General features: G+C 37.3%; 1 protein-coding gene across 49 annotated transcripts in view; it reads left to right on the forward strand.

Moving 5' to 3' along the window:
- The window catches only part of RIMS2 (regulating synaptic membrane exocytosis 2), a 456,084-nt gene that overhangs the window by 377,036 nt on the left and 64,672 nt on the right, over positions 1 to 14,376 (forward strand). For 20 of the 49 annotated variants that reach the window (XM_048329132.1, XM_048329133.1, XM_048329135.1 and 17 more), the window contains 2 exons: positions 4,937 to 5,109; positions 6,096 to 6,332. The exons of 13 other annotated variants lie outside the window; for them this stretch is intronic. In XM_048329132.1, coding sequence (XP_048185089.1) covers positions 4,937 to 5,109; positions 6,096 to 6,332 — 410 coding nt within the window. The remainder of the gene's footprint in view (positions 1 to 4,936; positions 5,110 to 6,095; positions 6,333 to 14,376) is intronic. 16 more of the 49 variants (XM_048329166.1, XM_048329177.1, XM_048329178.1 and 13 more) reach the window with 1 other exon arrangement.

Here is a 14,376-nt window from a genome sequence, read left to right on the forward strand (position 1 = left end):
AGCACAATGGAAAATTGTCTGAAACATCTTTCCAACATTTTGATCACTAAAAACATTGACCAGATTTGTATGTCCTTATGTAAATGCTAGCAAATAAAACCTGATGAGTAGACTATAAAAAAAGAAAAGATAATAAAATAGAAAGACAGTTAGAAATCACTGACAATGTCAATTGCCTGGACAACTGCATGACTGTATAGTCCGAGATGGAAGACTGGTAACATTAGAGGAAAGCAACATGAAACACTTTAAAACTCCCTTTGAACTAGAAGTTCCAAACCAGTTTCATTGTGGAAATAAGAGCATTAGTGTCAGACGAGTTCCAGCTCCATGTGGCCTGTCAGCCATTTGCTGGTAGTTCACAAAGAGGTCAAAACGTTTGCAGAGGTTGTTGTATTAGGAAGCAGAGCAGGTATTTGTTTTTCAGCTTTAGTAGTCATGAATTCATCACTAAAGGACGGTAATCTCTTGAAGTTAAAAGGCATAGGCACTATGCTGTCACCTGACTGTCCTTTTGTTAGGCTCTCCAGCTGATTATTCTCCTAACACAGGTAAAAATGCTTTTAGAAACTTTGGAATACTTATTTGATAGAATCTGTAATAATGAAGTTTTTCTCGTTCTTCAACACTGAAAATTAGGACAAAACCATCTTACTATTAAAATTACAAAAGCAACTTTTAATCAATCCCTCTGCTTTCAGCAGACTTCCTATTTTTGAAACAGCTTGAAGAGGTTGGGTTGGCTGCTTAATGGGTCATAGTGTCCAGAATGTTGCCTTTATTATATGAGTCTTTATTGGGGTGGAAATGAAAATTTAACCATATTCCAACAAAAGAGGCCTGTATTTCAAGCGTGGGGAAAGCCAGGAGATAATTTTCCTACTGTTGTGGCTGGTATTTAAAAAAGAAAAAAAAAAAGAATCTGAAATAAACTTTTAAATTAACCTTCGTAGTGGGCAGGTACATTTCACCATACCCTGGACCACCCGATTGTCCAACCCAGGGGAGGTATGAGGCTCATTACTGTCCCTGTAGCCATGTGTTCTGCTGAGGGATAGTGGAGCACACAGGGTAGTTGCTGAAGCCAATGATCCAAATCAGTGGCCATACTGATCCAGCCACAGTGGGCTGCAGTTCCTTGGCAATGTGCATTCAGATGGTGCAAATCCTACAGCACAGTACCTAGGGACAGCACTGGAGAGGGATGGGAAATGGTATCTGTTTTTCAGATATAATAGGGGGATTGCACTTGGTTAAAAATTACTTTTTCAGTCCAATAGTTGATCTAGAATTGAAAGTGAATGACCTTTAGAAAATAAGAAAGTGAAATTTGGAGGAAGAAAGCAAGGAAGTATGTGAAGTATATGAAGATGTGATGCCTTGGGGCAACTTTAACCACACAAAAACTAAAAAAGTGATAGCACAAAACTGAAAAAATGGTTGCATTTTATGGTTGGAGTATATGACATGAAAGAACCGAATACTTTTTAACAAATCAATATTTGCACAATGGAAGTACCATTTTTCTCTGGAGGCAGTCAGCAAAGGAGCACTTCAAAAGCTGCCTTATATAGAACTGCAATTTAAGAAATAAATGTAAAACTAAAGTGCCAGCATGGCTTCTGTCAGACAAGCAGTATGGTTCCTTTGGTCTTTTGTGCTGGAGTTACGGAAACACTGACACGCAGTAAATACACTACTGTAAGCCATTTCCTAAACAAAATCAAGTCAGATATAAGGTTCAAAGTAGACCTCAGCAGCAGAATAAAGACTGATTAGGAGCAGTTAATGAGTGAATATGAGGTATCTGAACTTCATCCAGCAAGAAAGACAATTTAATTTCATTTACTTGATGTTACCTTGCTAGACATCTAGCAGATGCTGAGATGGTAACTCAGACAAGGTCTTAATAAAACCTTTTAAAAATATTGTATATTAAGACATTCAGATTTAATGAAAGGATCAATTAACTTACCCAATTTTAATCTTAAAACATCCTGAAGCTGTAACAGTCAAATAATATTTCAGTGACATCTGGTCCAACAAAAAGCATTTGATGGGAAATACCTTTATGTACAACTGAGAAAAAAAGAGACAAGGTAATGATTTGATGATCTTTTTTCACATTATATTCCTAAAATTATTTACTTTTAAGTTGCTTTTCTTGCCAAAACAATTCTCAGTCTTCACAATATACCACTAGATTATTACTTGCATTGGCTAAAAACCGCCCCTAAACCAACACAATAAGGTTTTTTTATTTGTGGAAATGTCTGATTTGATATATACGGCACATTGCTATGCAGTAGTTTAAGAACTGACATTCTCTAGGTGTGGAAATGGAACAGAAAAAATCAAAACCACATGTTTTCGAAACTTTGTGTGCTGCAGAATGACTCTTCAGAATAACTTTGTGCAATGCTGATACTGTTTGCCACTTCATGTTTAATTCAGAAGGGCTCATTTCCATGGACTGCTGGGCAAGCTCAGTGTAGGATCTGCAGGCTGAGGGCTGTTATTCTATGAATCACCACACCTCATTATCTATGCCCTGATTGCAATATGGTTAACAATTCAATCAATGATTTCCATGTGACACTAGGGTCCATCTTTCTGCCCCGGAGCAGAGCCACATCAGCTCTGCCATGCCAGCGGTGTTCCTGGCCTGGGGGCAGCGCCGCTGGCAGCAGGACCCGTGTTCACACAGGCATCCAAGTCTTGACTTTCCCTTAGGTTGGTGGGAGCCAGTGGCAGTGTAGCCATGGCAGCACAGGGTTTGGCACAGCAGTGACATCTGCCTGGGGGCTCAGATGGTGCTGAAGGCCTGAGCATAGCTCTGCGTTGCATTTTCCATAGCTTGTGATGGTAGCCCAGTACACCAGTCTGTACTGTCCAGTCTTGGTAGCTTTAGGCTATATCAACAGAAACCACATTCATAACTTTTTCTTAAATGAGGAATTATCCTAGGGAAGGTTGGGGGGAATAGGGCTCAATATATACACATTTCTCTAAGGATAATTATTTTTTATTTCTCTAAAGGGCTAAGTAGTTGCTCTTTTGAATGGAGTTGCTGAAAAAGAACACTCCTTTTATTCTGGCATAATGTTCCATTATCTCTGATGATCAGGACAGTTTAATAATTGCTTTTACGTTCCCAAATGAGTTTATAAGTCATAATATGCACTGTCTTCTTCATCAAGAAAAAAAAAAACATCAATGGCATCAATAAAACCAGTCAGTAAATACTAAAACTTGTGAACATTATAATCATGGAGATACTCTCTGAGTTTATGGGTGGCTAAGTTCTCTTTAAAGGCTGGGAGGGACTTGAGTGGTTGTTGATGAACACAAGTATGGTAAATTAGTACAGATCAGGAAGAATGATGAAGATTGCTGTACATTGTGCAACCATTTTTGTAAGTGTGTAGTTATGGCTGTGCCTGGTCATTCTCTGCAGCAGATGTACAGTCTAATTTCATGAGCATTTTTTCTTGTCTTTATTTAATTTCCCTGTCTTAAAATGAGCAAAATAGCTTACTATTTCTAAGTGTAAAAGCAGTTTCTGAGGAAGAGCACTGAAATGTTATTCTGAAATCCTATTTAGATACTGCACAGTCTTTCAGAACATTTCCCAGTGTAACATTCTTGAAAGAGAATAGAAACAAATGATCTGTGTAGTTCATGAAAGACAGTTCTTCTAAAATAAAAAAAGAGACATTTAATTGCTAAACCTGGATACCTTTCTCTTCTGCAGTACTACACAGGTCTGCCATTTCACACGAATTATTTTTTCCATGTGGCTGAGTACAATGTTCCTACCCCCAAGAGTTCAACAAAGCACTGATGTGTTAGGTAGATTATTTTTTCCCATTGTTTTCTTTCAGTCCTGTCTGTGCTGCTCTTCGTATCTTTTGTACTGTATTATTCTCAGACAATCACCTGGTGATCATTGACAATTCATCTTGCAGTACTATATTCCTGAAAAGATTACAAGTAGCAGCCCATCAGATTTCTGTATACACATAAATGCCTGTACATGAAGAGAAGGAAAAATACCTTTCTGCTATTTATTATATTTGTATACAGTGCCATGCAGAGTGCGTAGATTTAAGATTAATTTAGAGTTAATGTGTAACAAAAACAAATAGCCATCATATTTTGTTCAGATCTAAGCTGAATACTGCTGCATGATACTCTCTATGTTGTATGGGCTTACTGCTGATCACCAGTCACCTGCCAGTTCCATGTTTGATATGTACTGTTAACAAGCTCAAATACCTTTGTAGTCTTTTAGTTTCTAAGGCACGTGTACAGTTTCCCTACAAATTACCTCTAGTCCAGTCCAATTCTTTCAGACTTTCCAGCCCAGCAGTTCAGCAAGATGCGGGTTTGTTTGCACAGCTGCATCATTGCGTTGTCTTTTGATTTGATAATCTCATCTGTCTATTTACTTGGGGGAAAAAAAATAACATTTGTCAGTTAGAAGTTCTTGTAAACAGGCTAGGCCCCAAAAGAGACATGTACTTTACAGATAGCATGCAGCACTTTCTGTCTCCTGTTTAATCTTTCATGAGCTCAGTAATCACAGGCAAGTCACTAATCTCTATGCTTTCCTTTCTGCACTGGTGAAACAGTTGTGGTAAGAATATTCTGTGAGGGTTTAGATGTCTTTTCTAAGCTTTGTGAAACTTTTTTACATGCTGGAAATTTTGTACAAGTTGAAACTGAGGAGCTAACTTGACTGACATAGCAAAGCAGAGTAAAATTAGTAGAAATTAGACATAACTTCTGTTCTGTATCAGTGAAAAACTTTATTATAAAAGTTCAGGCAGTGTGGTGACAAAGGCAGTTTAGATAGCACCAGGGACCAGGTCCGTAGTTGATGCATGGTAGCGTGTCACGACAACACCGTGTCTTTGTCCCTTTCCTCTTGCAGTATCGGTCAGGGCGGGATCCTCACCGAGGCTCAGACAATGTTTCCAATAAGTCTTCGGACAGCGATGTCAGCGATGTCTCGGCCGTGTCACGGACGAGCAGCGCTTCCCGGTTCAGCAGCACGAGCTACATGTCCGTCCAGTCAGAGCGTCCAAGGGGAAACATGAAAATAAGGTGAGCATGATGAGCTAGAGTGTCAGCTATAGCTGTCTCATTTTTGTAATGGAACACTTATTGATACTTGTATTTGACATTAGCATTTTGCCTAGAATGACATTTGCAGGGATTTTGCAAAATACTGGCTTAAATGTCTTTTTCATCTCATGTTTTTTCAAGTCTTCATGGTATTTGTTTTTAGTCGAGTTTTGTTGTCTAGGATTATCTAACATACACTAAAATAACAAACATATGCTGTCAGCAAGCATTAGACACACTTTCTGAAAACCATTTTGTAAAATATACTTAATATGGTTGAAAAGACAGTTTAACTTGAAAATTTTTGCCAGCAGAGGCATATTATTTTCCTTTTAAATAGAATGCTGAACTTTTATAGATGTATTATTTAATACTTACACAGACCAACTCAATTTATTTAATACACTAGTCCAATTTAACTGTAGGTATACAATCACTGAACTGCTCTTCAATAAGATGTACATTGTGTATCTGTGACCAAAACACAGCCTTTTCTTTGCCTACACTCTGTGTGCTCTCAGAGGAGCTTTGGCTTTCATTTGGTGCACAAATGAAAGATAATTTTTCTGGAAGGTGTAACCTGCCTCCATCACCTATATTAATTCTCAGAAAATTGTCCTCTTGAAAGATAGCATTTGCAAAAATTGTTTAAGTATCTGCTTATATGAGCATTGTTAGGACCACATTGTGTCTGTCATACAGTTCTTTCTAAATGTGAGGTATTGCCATGCAAGTTTTATTTGAAGAGGGACTTACAGACTGTCCTCATAATATGTTCCAAGGCTCTCTAGTGTAGGCTGGACCCCTAGCCAGCATGACTTACCTTATGTCTGCTTTTATCCTTTAGTTTTTATTTAATTTCTTTTGCATTTCCTTTCTTCATGCATGCTCTTCTCCATGATCTTCACTTTAATTTATTTTCTTTTTTCTTTTTGCATGCCTTTTTCAATTTCTGTTGACTTCAGAAGGACAAGGGATATAGAGGGGAAAAAAGAGGGAGGGCTGGAAGGGGATGAACAAGATGAAGTATTTCCTGAGGAGGAAGAAAAAGAGGAGGAGGAAAAAGCAAAAGAGCAAGAAATTAATGAAAAAGGGGAAGGGCAAGAGGCGATAGAGAACTGTGATAAGGAGGAGGTCAAAGAATCAGGACATGATGAAAAAGCTCAAGAAGACCAAGCTGAGGAAGGGAAAGAGGATGACAGGTAAAATAAACTTCTGTTTATATAGATCTGTTCTTTCTCCTGTACCAGTGCCTGTCTTCCCTTTTTGTTCCCTTTGCTTGCTTATTGCCTGTGCTCCCTGCAGCTCTTTTTTTGTTTGTTTTTGCTCTCAGTCATCATGCTTTCATATTTAATCAAGTTTCATTCTCAGCTTCAATGAACTTGTTCTGCATACCAAATGAGGCAGCACACCAACTTGGCTCATTAATATGCATACAGCTGCAGCATATTATTTTTTAAAATTGGTTTAGACTGAAGTTTGGGTTTGACTATAATAAACAGTAGAAATTGTAAGCTTTTTTATTATATTCCCTACTTGAATTAGTATTTCATGGAAAAATGTTTTGAGTGAAAACTCAGCAATATCAAAATTATCTTTTCTTTTATTTACGGCCATACCAAAGAAGAAAATTTAGATATTTTTTTCAGTCCTCTTTGTGGTGCATACTGATTGACAATCAGTGTGGATAAGAAGAAGAGTCTTCCTTTTTCTTTTTTTGTTCCATTTTAATAACTGTCAAGGATTGCTGTATTGTGGAGGAGTCATGCACTTCAGCTGCTGTGTTGTATCCAGAAACATTGTAGCACAACTGACTCTGGTTTTATCAGATAATATTCTAGAATCATGCATTTTGCCACAAATCCTTACAACAATGTAAAGGTCTGACATTTTGTATTGCAAAACCCATGTATGTTGCATTGAAAGAAATAGAATATTCCTTCTTTCTTCATTAAAAAAAATGAATTTCAGATTTGATGAATATTCTTGCCATTCTCAAGTCACACAAGAATGGCAGAAAATCTCAGAAAAATACATTTTCTTTTAGTCTGCCAATTCTGCACTACCTCTAAAAAACTTCTGCCTGTAAAATTGTGCTCATATACATTAGAGCAAGCACACAGAAATCTATGGAAATCCATTTTCTTTCCTTGCTGCAAACTTACACATGTACAAGCCTGTATATCCTCACACAAACGACATGCTCAAAACAAGGGAATACAAAGAGAGAATCAAAATTTCTACTGTATAGTCTTGGGTGGTACAGACTATTTTAGCCATACTACTGCCTTTCTATGTTGTGCCATCATTCCTTCACTCATGTTCATGCATTTTAGAGTTTAGCAAAAACAGTCAATTAGTAGCAGCTGTCTTTAGGAGTGCCTTGGCAGATGTGTTTCAGGGATTGCTGTATGGTAGTGTGCGAAAGGATTATTTAAAGACCTTTTTCTCTTCCATTTCCCACTAATTTCCCAGTCTAATGGATCTGGAAGTCCTGCCTTTCAAAAGCATGACTCTGTTCCTGGTTTCTAGACTTCACTCAGGCTGCTCTTTAGCGAATATGTTGTCCCCATAGAAAGTAAAATCCTCTTTGAGATACAACTCCTTGTTTCCTGTGCCAGCTTGTTCTTCTGGTTGCTAGCTGCTCTCTGCCTTCAGGAAGAAGTGACACAAGTCAGGAGTTTCTACTCGATAAAGAAACAAGATGTTATTAAGTGACTGCTGTGCAGTGACTTCAGTTTGTGTTAGATTTTGGCTCCCTTCATGGAAATCAGTCTCTAATATTAATTTGCCCACTTTGCACAGTTTGACCACTTTTAGTATGCAAGTTGTGAATACACAGAAAAGTTTATATTCACCTTCCTTTCCCATGGTAGAGTCAGTGCTCATTTTTTAGTATTGTCTAAACATTTTTATAGGGTAAGAACCAAACAGAAAAGCCAGATTGATTCCTGGATAGGAGCAGGTATAGGTATCTGTACACATTTATATACACACATAGTTGTGTATCATTAACATATTGAAATATTATGACTTGTGTATTCAGTGGACAACCCCGAAGGCAGGATCAATTGCCAGCACTTTTGCAAACCCAGTGCCTTCTGCTCGTTTCTCGGGCAATTTATAAAATAATTTATTCTTGGCAATTTATAAGATAAGGTAATGCCTTCAGCTTCCAAAAAAGAATGTGTTCAGACATACCACAAATATTAAAAGCAACCAAACATATCAATTAAACATATCAATAGGTATTTAAGAGCAGAACAAAGGTGGCCAACTCTTCCTTGATAGAATAGTAGTAAACTATCATCTAGTTCTTGAGATCTTGGGTGTCAAGAAAAGCTATATCGCAGATGGGAATTTTCAACATGTATTTTTACTTCAGAGGTGCATCTTTGGTTGGAGAGCAGTCACCTTTCCTCTGTGCACACTGGAATGCAGGGGCTGCTCACAATCACTCCATCATCAAAAATTACCTTGTTAAGGGTACCTCATACCTCTTGATGTTACTGTGTTTATATACTTTCTGAGAAACGGTAATAGTCCCACTAAGGTCTTCAATCTGCTGAGATCATGGGTGGGTTGAAATGACTGTGGACCCAGACATCCATCTCTAATGCATCCTATGCCTATTTTAAAGTACCTTGGCACAATAAAAGGCGTTAGCTTTTGGAGCACTGGAGCACATTAAATCGATTAATCTTTCTTGGCAGAAATAGTTGCAGCATCAGATTTTGCCTTCATTAAACCTTGTAAAACTAAACTTTGGCATATGCTTGACCTATAGGGAAATCATAATTGTGTTTTTTCTTGGCAGTACATGTTAGCAAACAAAGGGTGGCTCCAGGTCTGCTGTTAAGTATTCATTATGTACAGTTCACTTACATTATTTCTTACTCCATCTCCCTGATAATCTCAGGGCCAAAAATAAAGCCTTCTTAGATTTAATCTTTGATAATTAATACTTTTTTATTGAGGGTACTCTGTTTAAGACTGTTCTAAATTTTACCCTTTCTTAACATTTTTCTAAGTATCAATCCTAAGCATTAATTCTGATAGTCACAATGGTTTTGTTTTACCGTATGAATACACAGAAAATGTAATCACAGAGCAGGATTTCACTATTGGAATACAGTAGAAAAAGACAACCTCTGTTCCAAGCACATGGAGTCTAAATCATGAAATAACATATGAGTCCAGAGAGGGAAGCACAGGACAAAGAGATGTTCCACATGATGGGAGATATGTATACAACACTGTTTTGGGGACATCTTGACAACAGAGAATAAATGCTAAGAAGAGATTTGAGGAAAGAAAATAAGATATCTTTTTGAATGTTTCTGGAGAGATCTTTTCAAGCATTCAAGACAATGAAGACAAAACAGGAGGTGCTTGCTAAAAATATATCAAGTGGATGAAGGGCATGTTTGATGATCAGGAGAAGTTATCTTTCAGTCTTGAATGAGAGAAGATAAATATGGTAAGGAACAAGTGCTAAAATACTAAGAAATTAGGATGAATTATGTACAACTGTGTAAAAGACAGTGTAACTTTTTATTGCTGTGTGGAGGGAGATGAAACAGCCAAATAGAAAGGCTACAAAACTTACCTTTCCTCTAGTATCCTGGAAGGGGTTGTTGCGTAAACTGCCAGGGCTGGAGAAAAGCACTGCAGTATCTGTCATTTGAAATCGTGAGAGAGTGGACAAAGCAGTTATCTGTGTGGGTGGACAGAGAGGGCAGAGATGTGAAATAAAAGCATGTGCAAGTCACAAAGTTTCGCTGTGTATTTGGAAGGAATCAGTGACGTCCCATCTGAAGAAAGGAAGTGAATTCTAAAAGACAATAGAAGGAATAGAGCTGATTAAGTAGGAAGATGACACAACCAAGAAAGGAAAGTTTGTAGTGGAAAAATTCAGCTGGGATGTAATTTTGCAGAGCACTTCAAAATTCAAGAAACAGAGTGCAACATATAGCTTTAAGTAATGTATTTCTTCAGATACAAAACCTTTTCTCTTCCTAAAGGTTCTTCATGCTTTTTGTGCCCCTTCCTTTGTTAGGTATAAAGATTCATTTCAAATTCACTTTCTAGTTCTAGTTCATTCAGTAAAAAGTCTTTAGAGAATTTAATTTGTAGGTTTTAGAACTGATTGCTGATGAGTATTTGTTCCTTATTTTTTCATTAAATTGTAATTTTAGTATTTCAGGTTTTATGAGCCTTCCACTGTGACTGCAGCTATTAACAGTTAAATGCAGTATTTTTCTGGAAGAAAAAGCATGCCAGTGCAGTCTTTGCAAGCTCCTTTACAGTGGTGGAAGCCAGTAAAGTTTTTGAAAATGTTTATTCTGGTAAAAATATAAAAAATGGTACAAAAGATAATGAACACCAAGAATCCATTTTCAATGTGTATGTACTGTTTGGTCTCTTAAAGCTATTTCAAAAGTATTACAACGATTGCTTCAACTGCCTTACTGGATGAAAGAAGTTAATTGTATCTAACCTTTATAGTCAAACAGGCCATATGTTTGGAAGAGAAAACAGGGCCTGAGACTCTTTCCCCAGTGCATGATCAGTCTTTTAGCAAAATTGCAGTACAGGCAGTCTGTGCTTCCAGTAGCAATAGATAGATAGATAGGTAGATAGATAAGGTTCACCCAGTGCCATTTCTGCCATGGAAGGAGAGAGAGCTTGGGTCCAGTTATGTCAATGTTCATGTAGTTTTTCAGGGAAAGCATGCCAGCATGCAGTTTCCTGCAGCTCTCAACAGAAGATGTTGGTCTAACAATTTTTTCAACATGACAACAAAGTGATATTGCCATTCCTGGGATGAGAATGGCAGGTTGCAGTACAATGTTCCCCAGCATTTTTCAGCTGCAAAACATTGCATTTTCCAGGCAATTGGGGCAGGTGTGATGCACTGGGTCCTTGAACAAGAAGCAGCAATTTTATTTTGTGTCTCTCTAACATAACTTTTCTGCACACTTATGACTAGATAAGCACAGTTGCTTCTGTATTGCCAGTCTGTGTCTTTAAAATCAGAGGACCTAAAATAAAGGTTTTTTCAGTAAGATTTTGTTAGTATTACTGAGATGGGTAGAGTTAGAGGTTTATGACAAGCTCTTGCCTCTTTGAAGCACAGATTCAAAGCCACTACTTTTTTATGTAAGATTTTTAACTTCAGTTTTCTACAGCAAGGCAAATATTCAAAAGCTATAAATTCATAGAGCTACTGGGTCTCTACCAACACACATGGACAATAATTGGGCCATTTAGTTTTTCAAATTTTCATAGATGACATGCAGAAGAAAATTATCTGTAGCTTCTGGAAAAATATTATGGAAAAATATGCAAAATGTCAATGGTTCCAAAAGGAATTATATGAACAAATACATTTGTTGTGAAATCTGTACTGAGAAGAGAATACAAGTAATTTAAGAAATCTAGTAAAGGTACCTGTTTCTAAATTATTTGTCACCATCTACAAAACCCTTGGAGACCTGTTTTTTCCTGTTACTTTGGAGTAAATACAAAAGATATATAGGCTCCTTTACAGTTAGTAAATTCATTTTGATGCTCTGGGATATAATAAATTAATGAATCTGGAAGTATACGTTATTAACAGGTGAACAGTAAAAATACCGCGTTTGAAACCGTCTGCAGCTTTGACATACGATGCCTAGCAGGGAACTCAGACATTTTTTCTTTGGCTGCAATGCAATAACAGCTTCCCTCTCCATGGAATGCAGCCTGCAGCTTTAACCTCTGTTGAGCCAGCTCTGACCTGTGATCCATAAAGCACCGATGCACTCCTATTACTAAAGTTTATTTTAAAACTGTGCATCAGTAGTTTAAACAAAACAAAACAAAACAAACCCACAAGAGATGCAGGGAGAAAGCCCTGTAGACATGTAGGGAAGCAGAGATGAAGGAAAAAATTAAAGTGACAGTTTGAAGCAAATGTAAATATTGAAATTAGTTTTTGGACTTTTAAGTGTTTTACAAAAAGATTTACTTTCTGAAAATATTTAAAACTAGATTGAATCATAAGATTTTCAAAAGACAGACTTTTTAATCTTTATTTGTACAGGACTGAGCACGACAGATCTGTTGACAAGAATAGCAACACCAAAAACTAGAAGTGAGGTAGAAACTTATAAAAACAAGGGATTGAATAGTGAAGCTTGTAAGGCTTTTCTTTCTTGGACATTATGATTTGACAGATATGGCTCTGTCTTAGTGATGTATGTTCTCACTCTTTTTGCCTCTTCTATTATTTTAATAGAAGAGTGACAAGATTCTGTAAAATTAATATATATTCCCAAAAATGTAAATTATTAAAAATAATTAATAAGTTTATCACTTAGCCTTCCAAGAAACAAACATAAACTCCTTCAAGTTACTTTTTAGAAGTATTTCTAAAATGTAGTTGCTGGGTTTTTGCCATTGCCTTTGAAACACATTGCCAGACCCATCTGGCAAGTACTTTGCTTTAACTAAAGATAAGGGGCCCAGTGCTGGTCTCACTATTGTGTGCTTAATGGCTATGGAAAGATGATGCTCCAGTGGTTGGGCATTGCCCACATATCTGATTTTAATGGATTTTGACCAAACATCTGAACATTTTCAGTAATTTCACTGTACCTGTGTGGTGTTCATACTTCTCTTAGCGTTCATAAGGTGCTACCTAAACAAGCTGGTAGATGTGTCATCAGGTAGCCCCTAGCAGGAAATAAAATTTCCATACAAATACCACGGAGAGCCCAGCACTTCCCAAATAGTAGCCATAACATAAACATGATTCCTATGGAGACCCAAGGTAAACAAGAGGAGAGTTGCTCCAAACTTGCATGGTGTGCAAAGTCCACATTGCCTCAGGAGGGACAGCCGGTTATGGACCTGCCTTCTCCAGCTCAGAAAAACAAAGGTTGCAGGCTTGTGTTCAGAAAGATGTGAGACATCTTTCCTTACAGCATTTTCTTTTTTAACATTTTCTTTTATGATGCTCTTAAGTTTTCTGTACACTTTTATAATTTCCTCCAGAGACCAAAAGTGACTCAAAGTCATTTTGTCAAAGTGATAGAAGTCAGACAAACAAGATCATGATGTCCCAGATATTATCTCTTTGGTTGAAATAATTATGGCTTCAGATCTCTTGCTCATGTCCGTTTAGTTCTCAGTCCCAGAAGATCAATTCGGAGACATGCTATGAGTTTGGGAGATGTTAGCAGTGTCTATTCTGACCCTGATTTTTTGGAGTCCTCAAGCAACCCGAATTTACAAGGATGAAGGAAATGTTAGAGTTGTTTCATTCTTTAGACAGCCACTGCCACATACATGCACATAAGCATTAAAACGAACCTGAGCCTATTTCCTTTGTGCAGTATTAATCAAAACAATACAGTCTTTCATGAGTGAAGTATAGATGCAGCTATAGTGAGATCCATATTGCTGACAGCAATTTATTTAAATGAAGCCCTTTCAGGATATCTGGATCTCCTCTGTGTATTATGTGACTTTTCTCCTAATGTAATCTCAGTAGTGCATCCTGTCCAGTTCCCCCATGTCTACCTTCCAAAGTTTTCTGTCAATGAGTTTTCTAAATAAGTAAATTTCCCTCACAGCAATTTCAGTTAAGCAAGATGATTAATCATGGTACTTCTTACCCTCAGGCAAAACATGGTGTCTCTTACTTCTGTATATTTTTGAGCATTTCAGCCTTCAAGTCTGAAATTTTTCTCACTTTCTTGATTCGATTTTACATTACTTCTCTAGTGATTTTAGGTCTGGGACACATACTGGATTTAATGTCTGGTTTCACAATTCACTGCTTGCTTTTCATTTCATAGATCTCTATTCAGCACTTCCAGAAACAACACTGAGCAGCACTAAGCAAGTTTGCAGTGCAGACTGTGACTTAGCAGTGTTAATACAGAAAACTGGGCTCTCTCCTCCATCCCTTTTGGAAGACTTAATTCAACAGCAAGTTGGAACAGGCACACAGCACTTAACTTTCAGACTGAGTACATGCAAGGTGCATGTCTGCAAGAGAACACTCTCGATTAAGTCAGGTTGCTCATGATCAGTTTTAATTTAGCAAGCTGGTTGTTACCCAGCTTTTACAAACACAACTGCTTTTTGCCAGGCTGGGTTAAAGAAGATGGTTTCTAAACTCAAAGAATTTGGATGTTATTCAAAACTCACTCGGTCTTTGACTGCAATGTACTTTATTGCCAAGCCGTCATAGCT

The sequence above is a fragment of the Corvus hawaiiensis genome, chromosome 26 (assembly GCF_020740725.1).
Source record: "Corvus hawaiiensis isolate bCorHaw1 chromosome 26, bCorHaw1.pri.cur, whole genome shotgun sequence".
Lineage (NCBI taxonomy): Eukaryota > Metazoa > Chordata > Aves > Passeriformes > Corvidae > Corvus > Corvus hawaiiensis.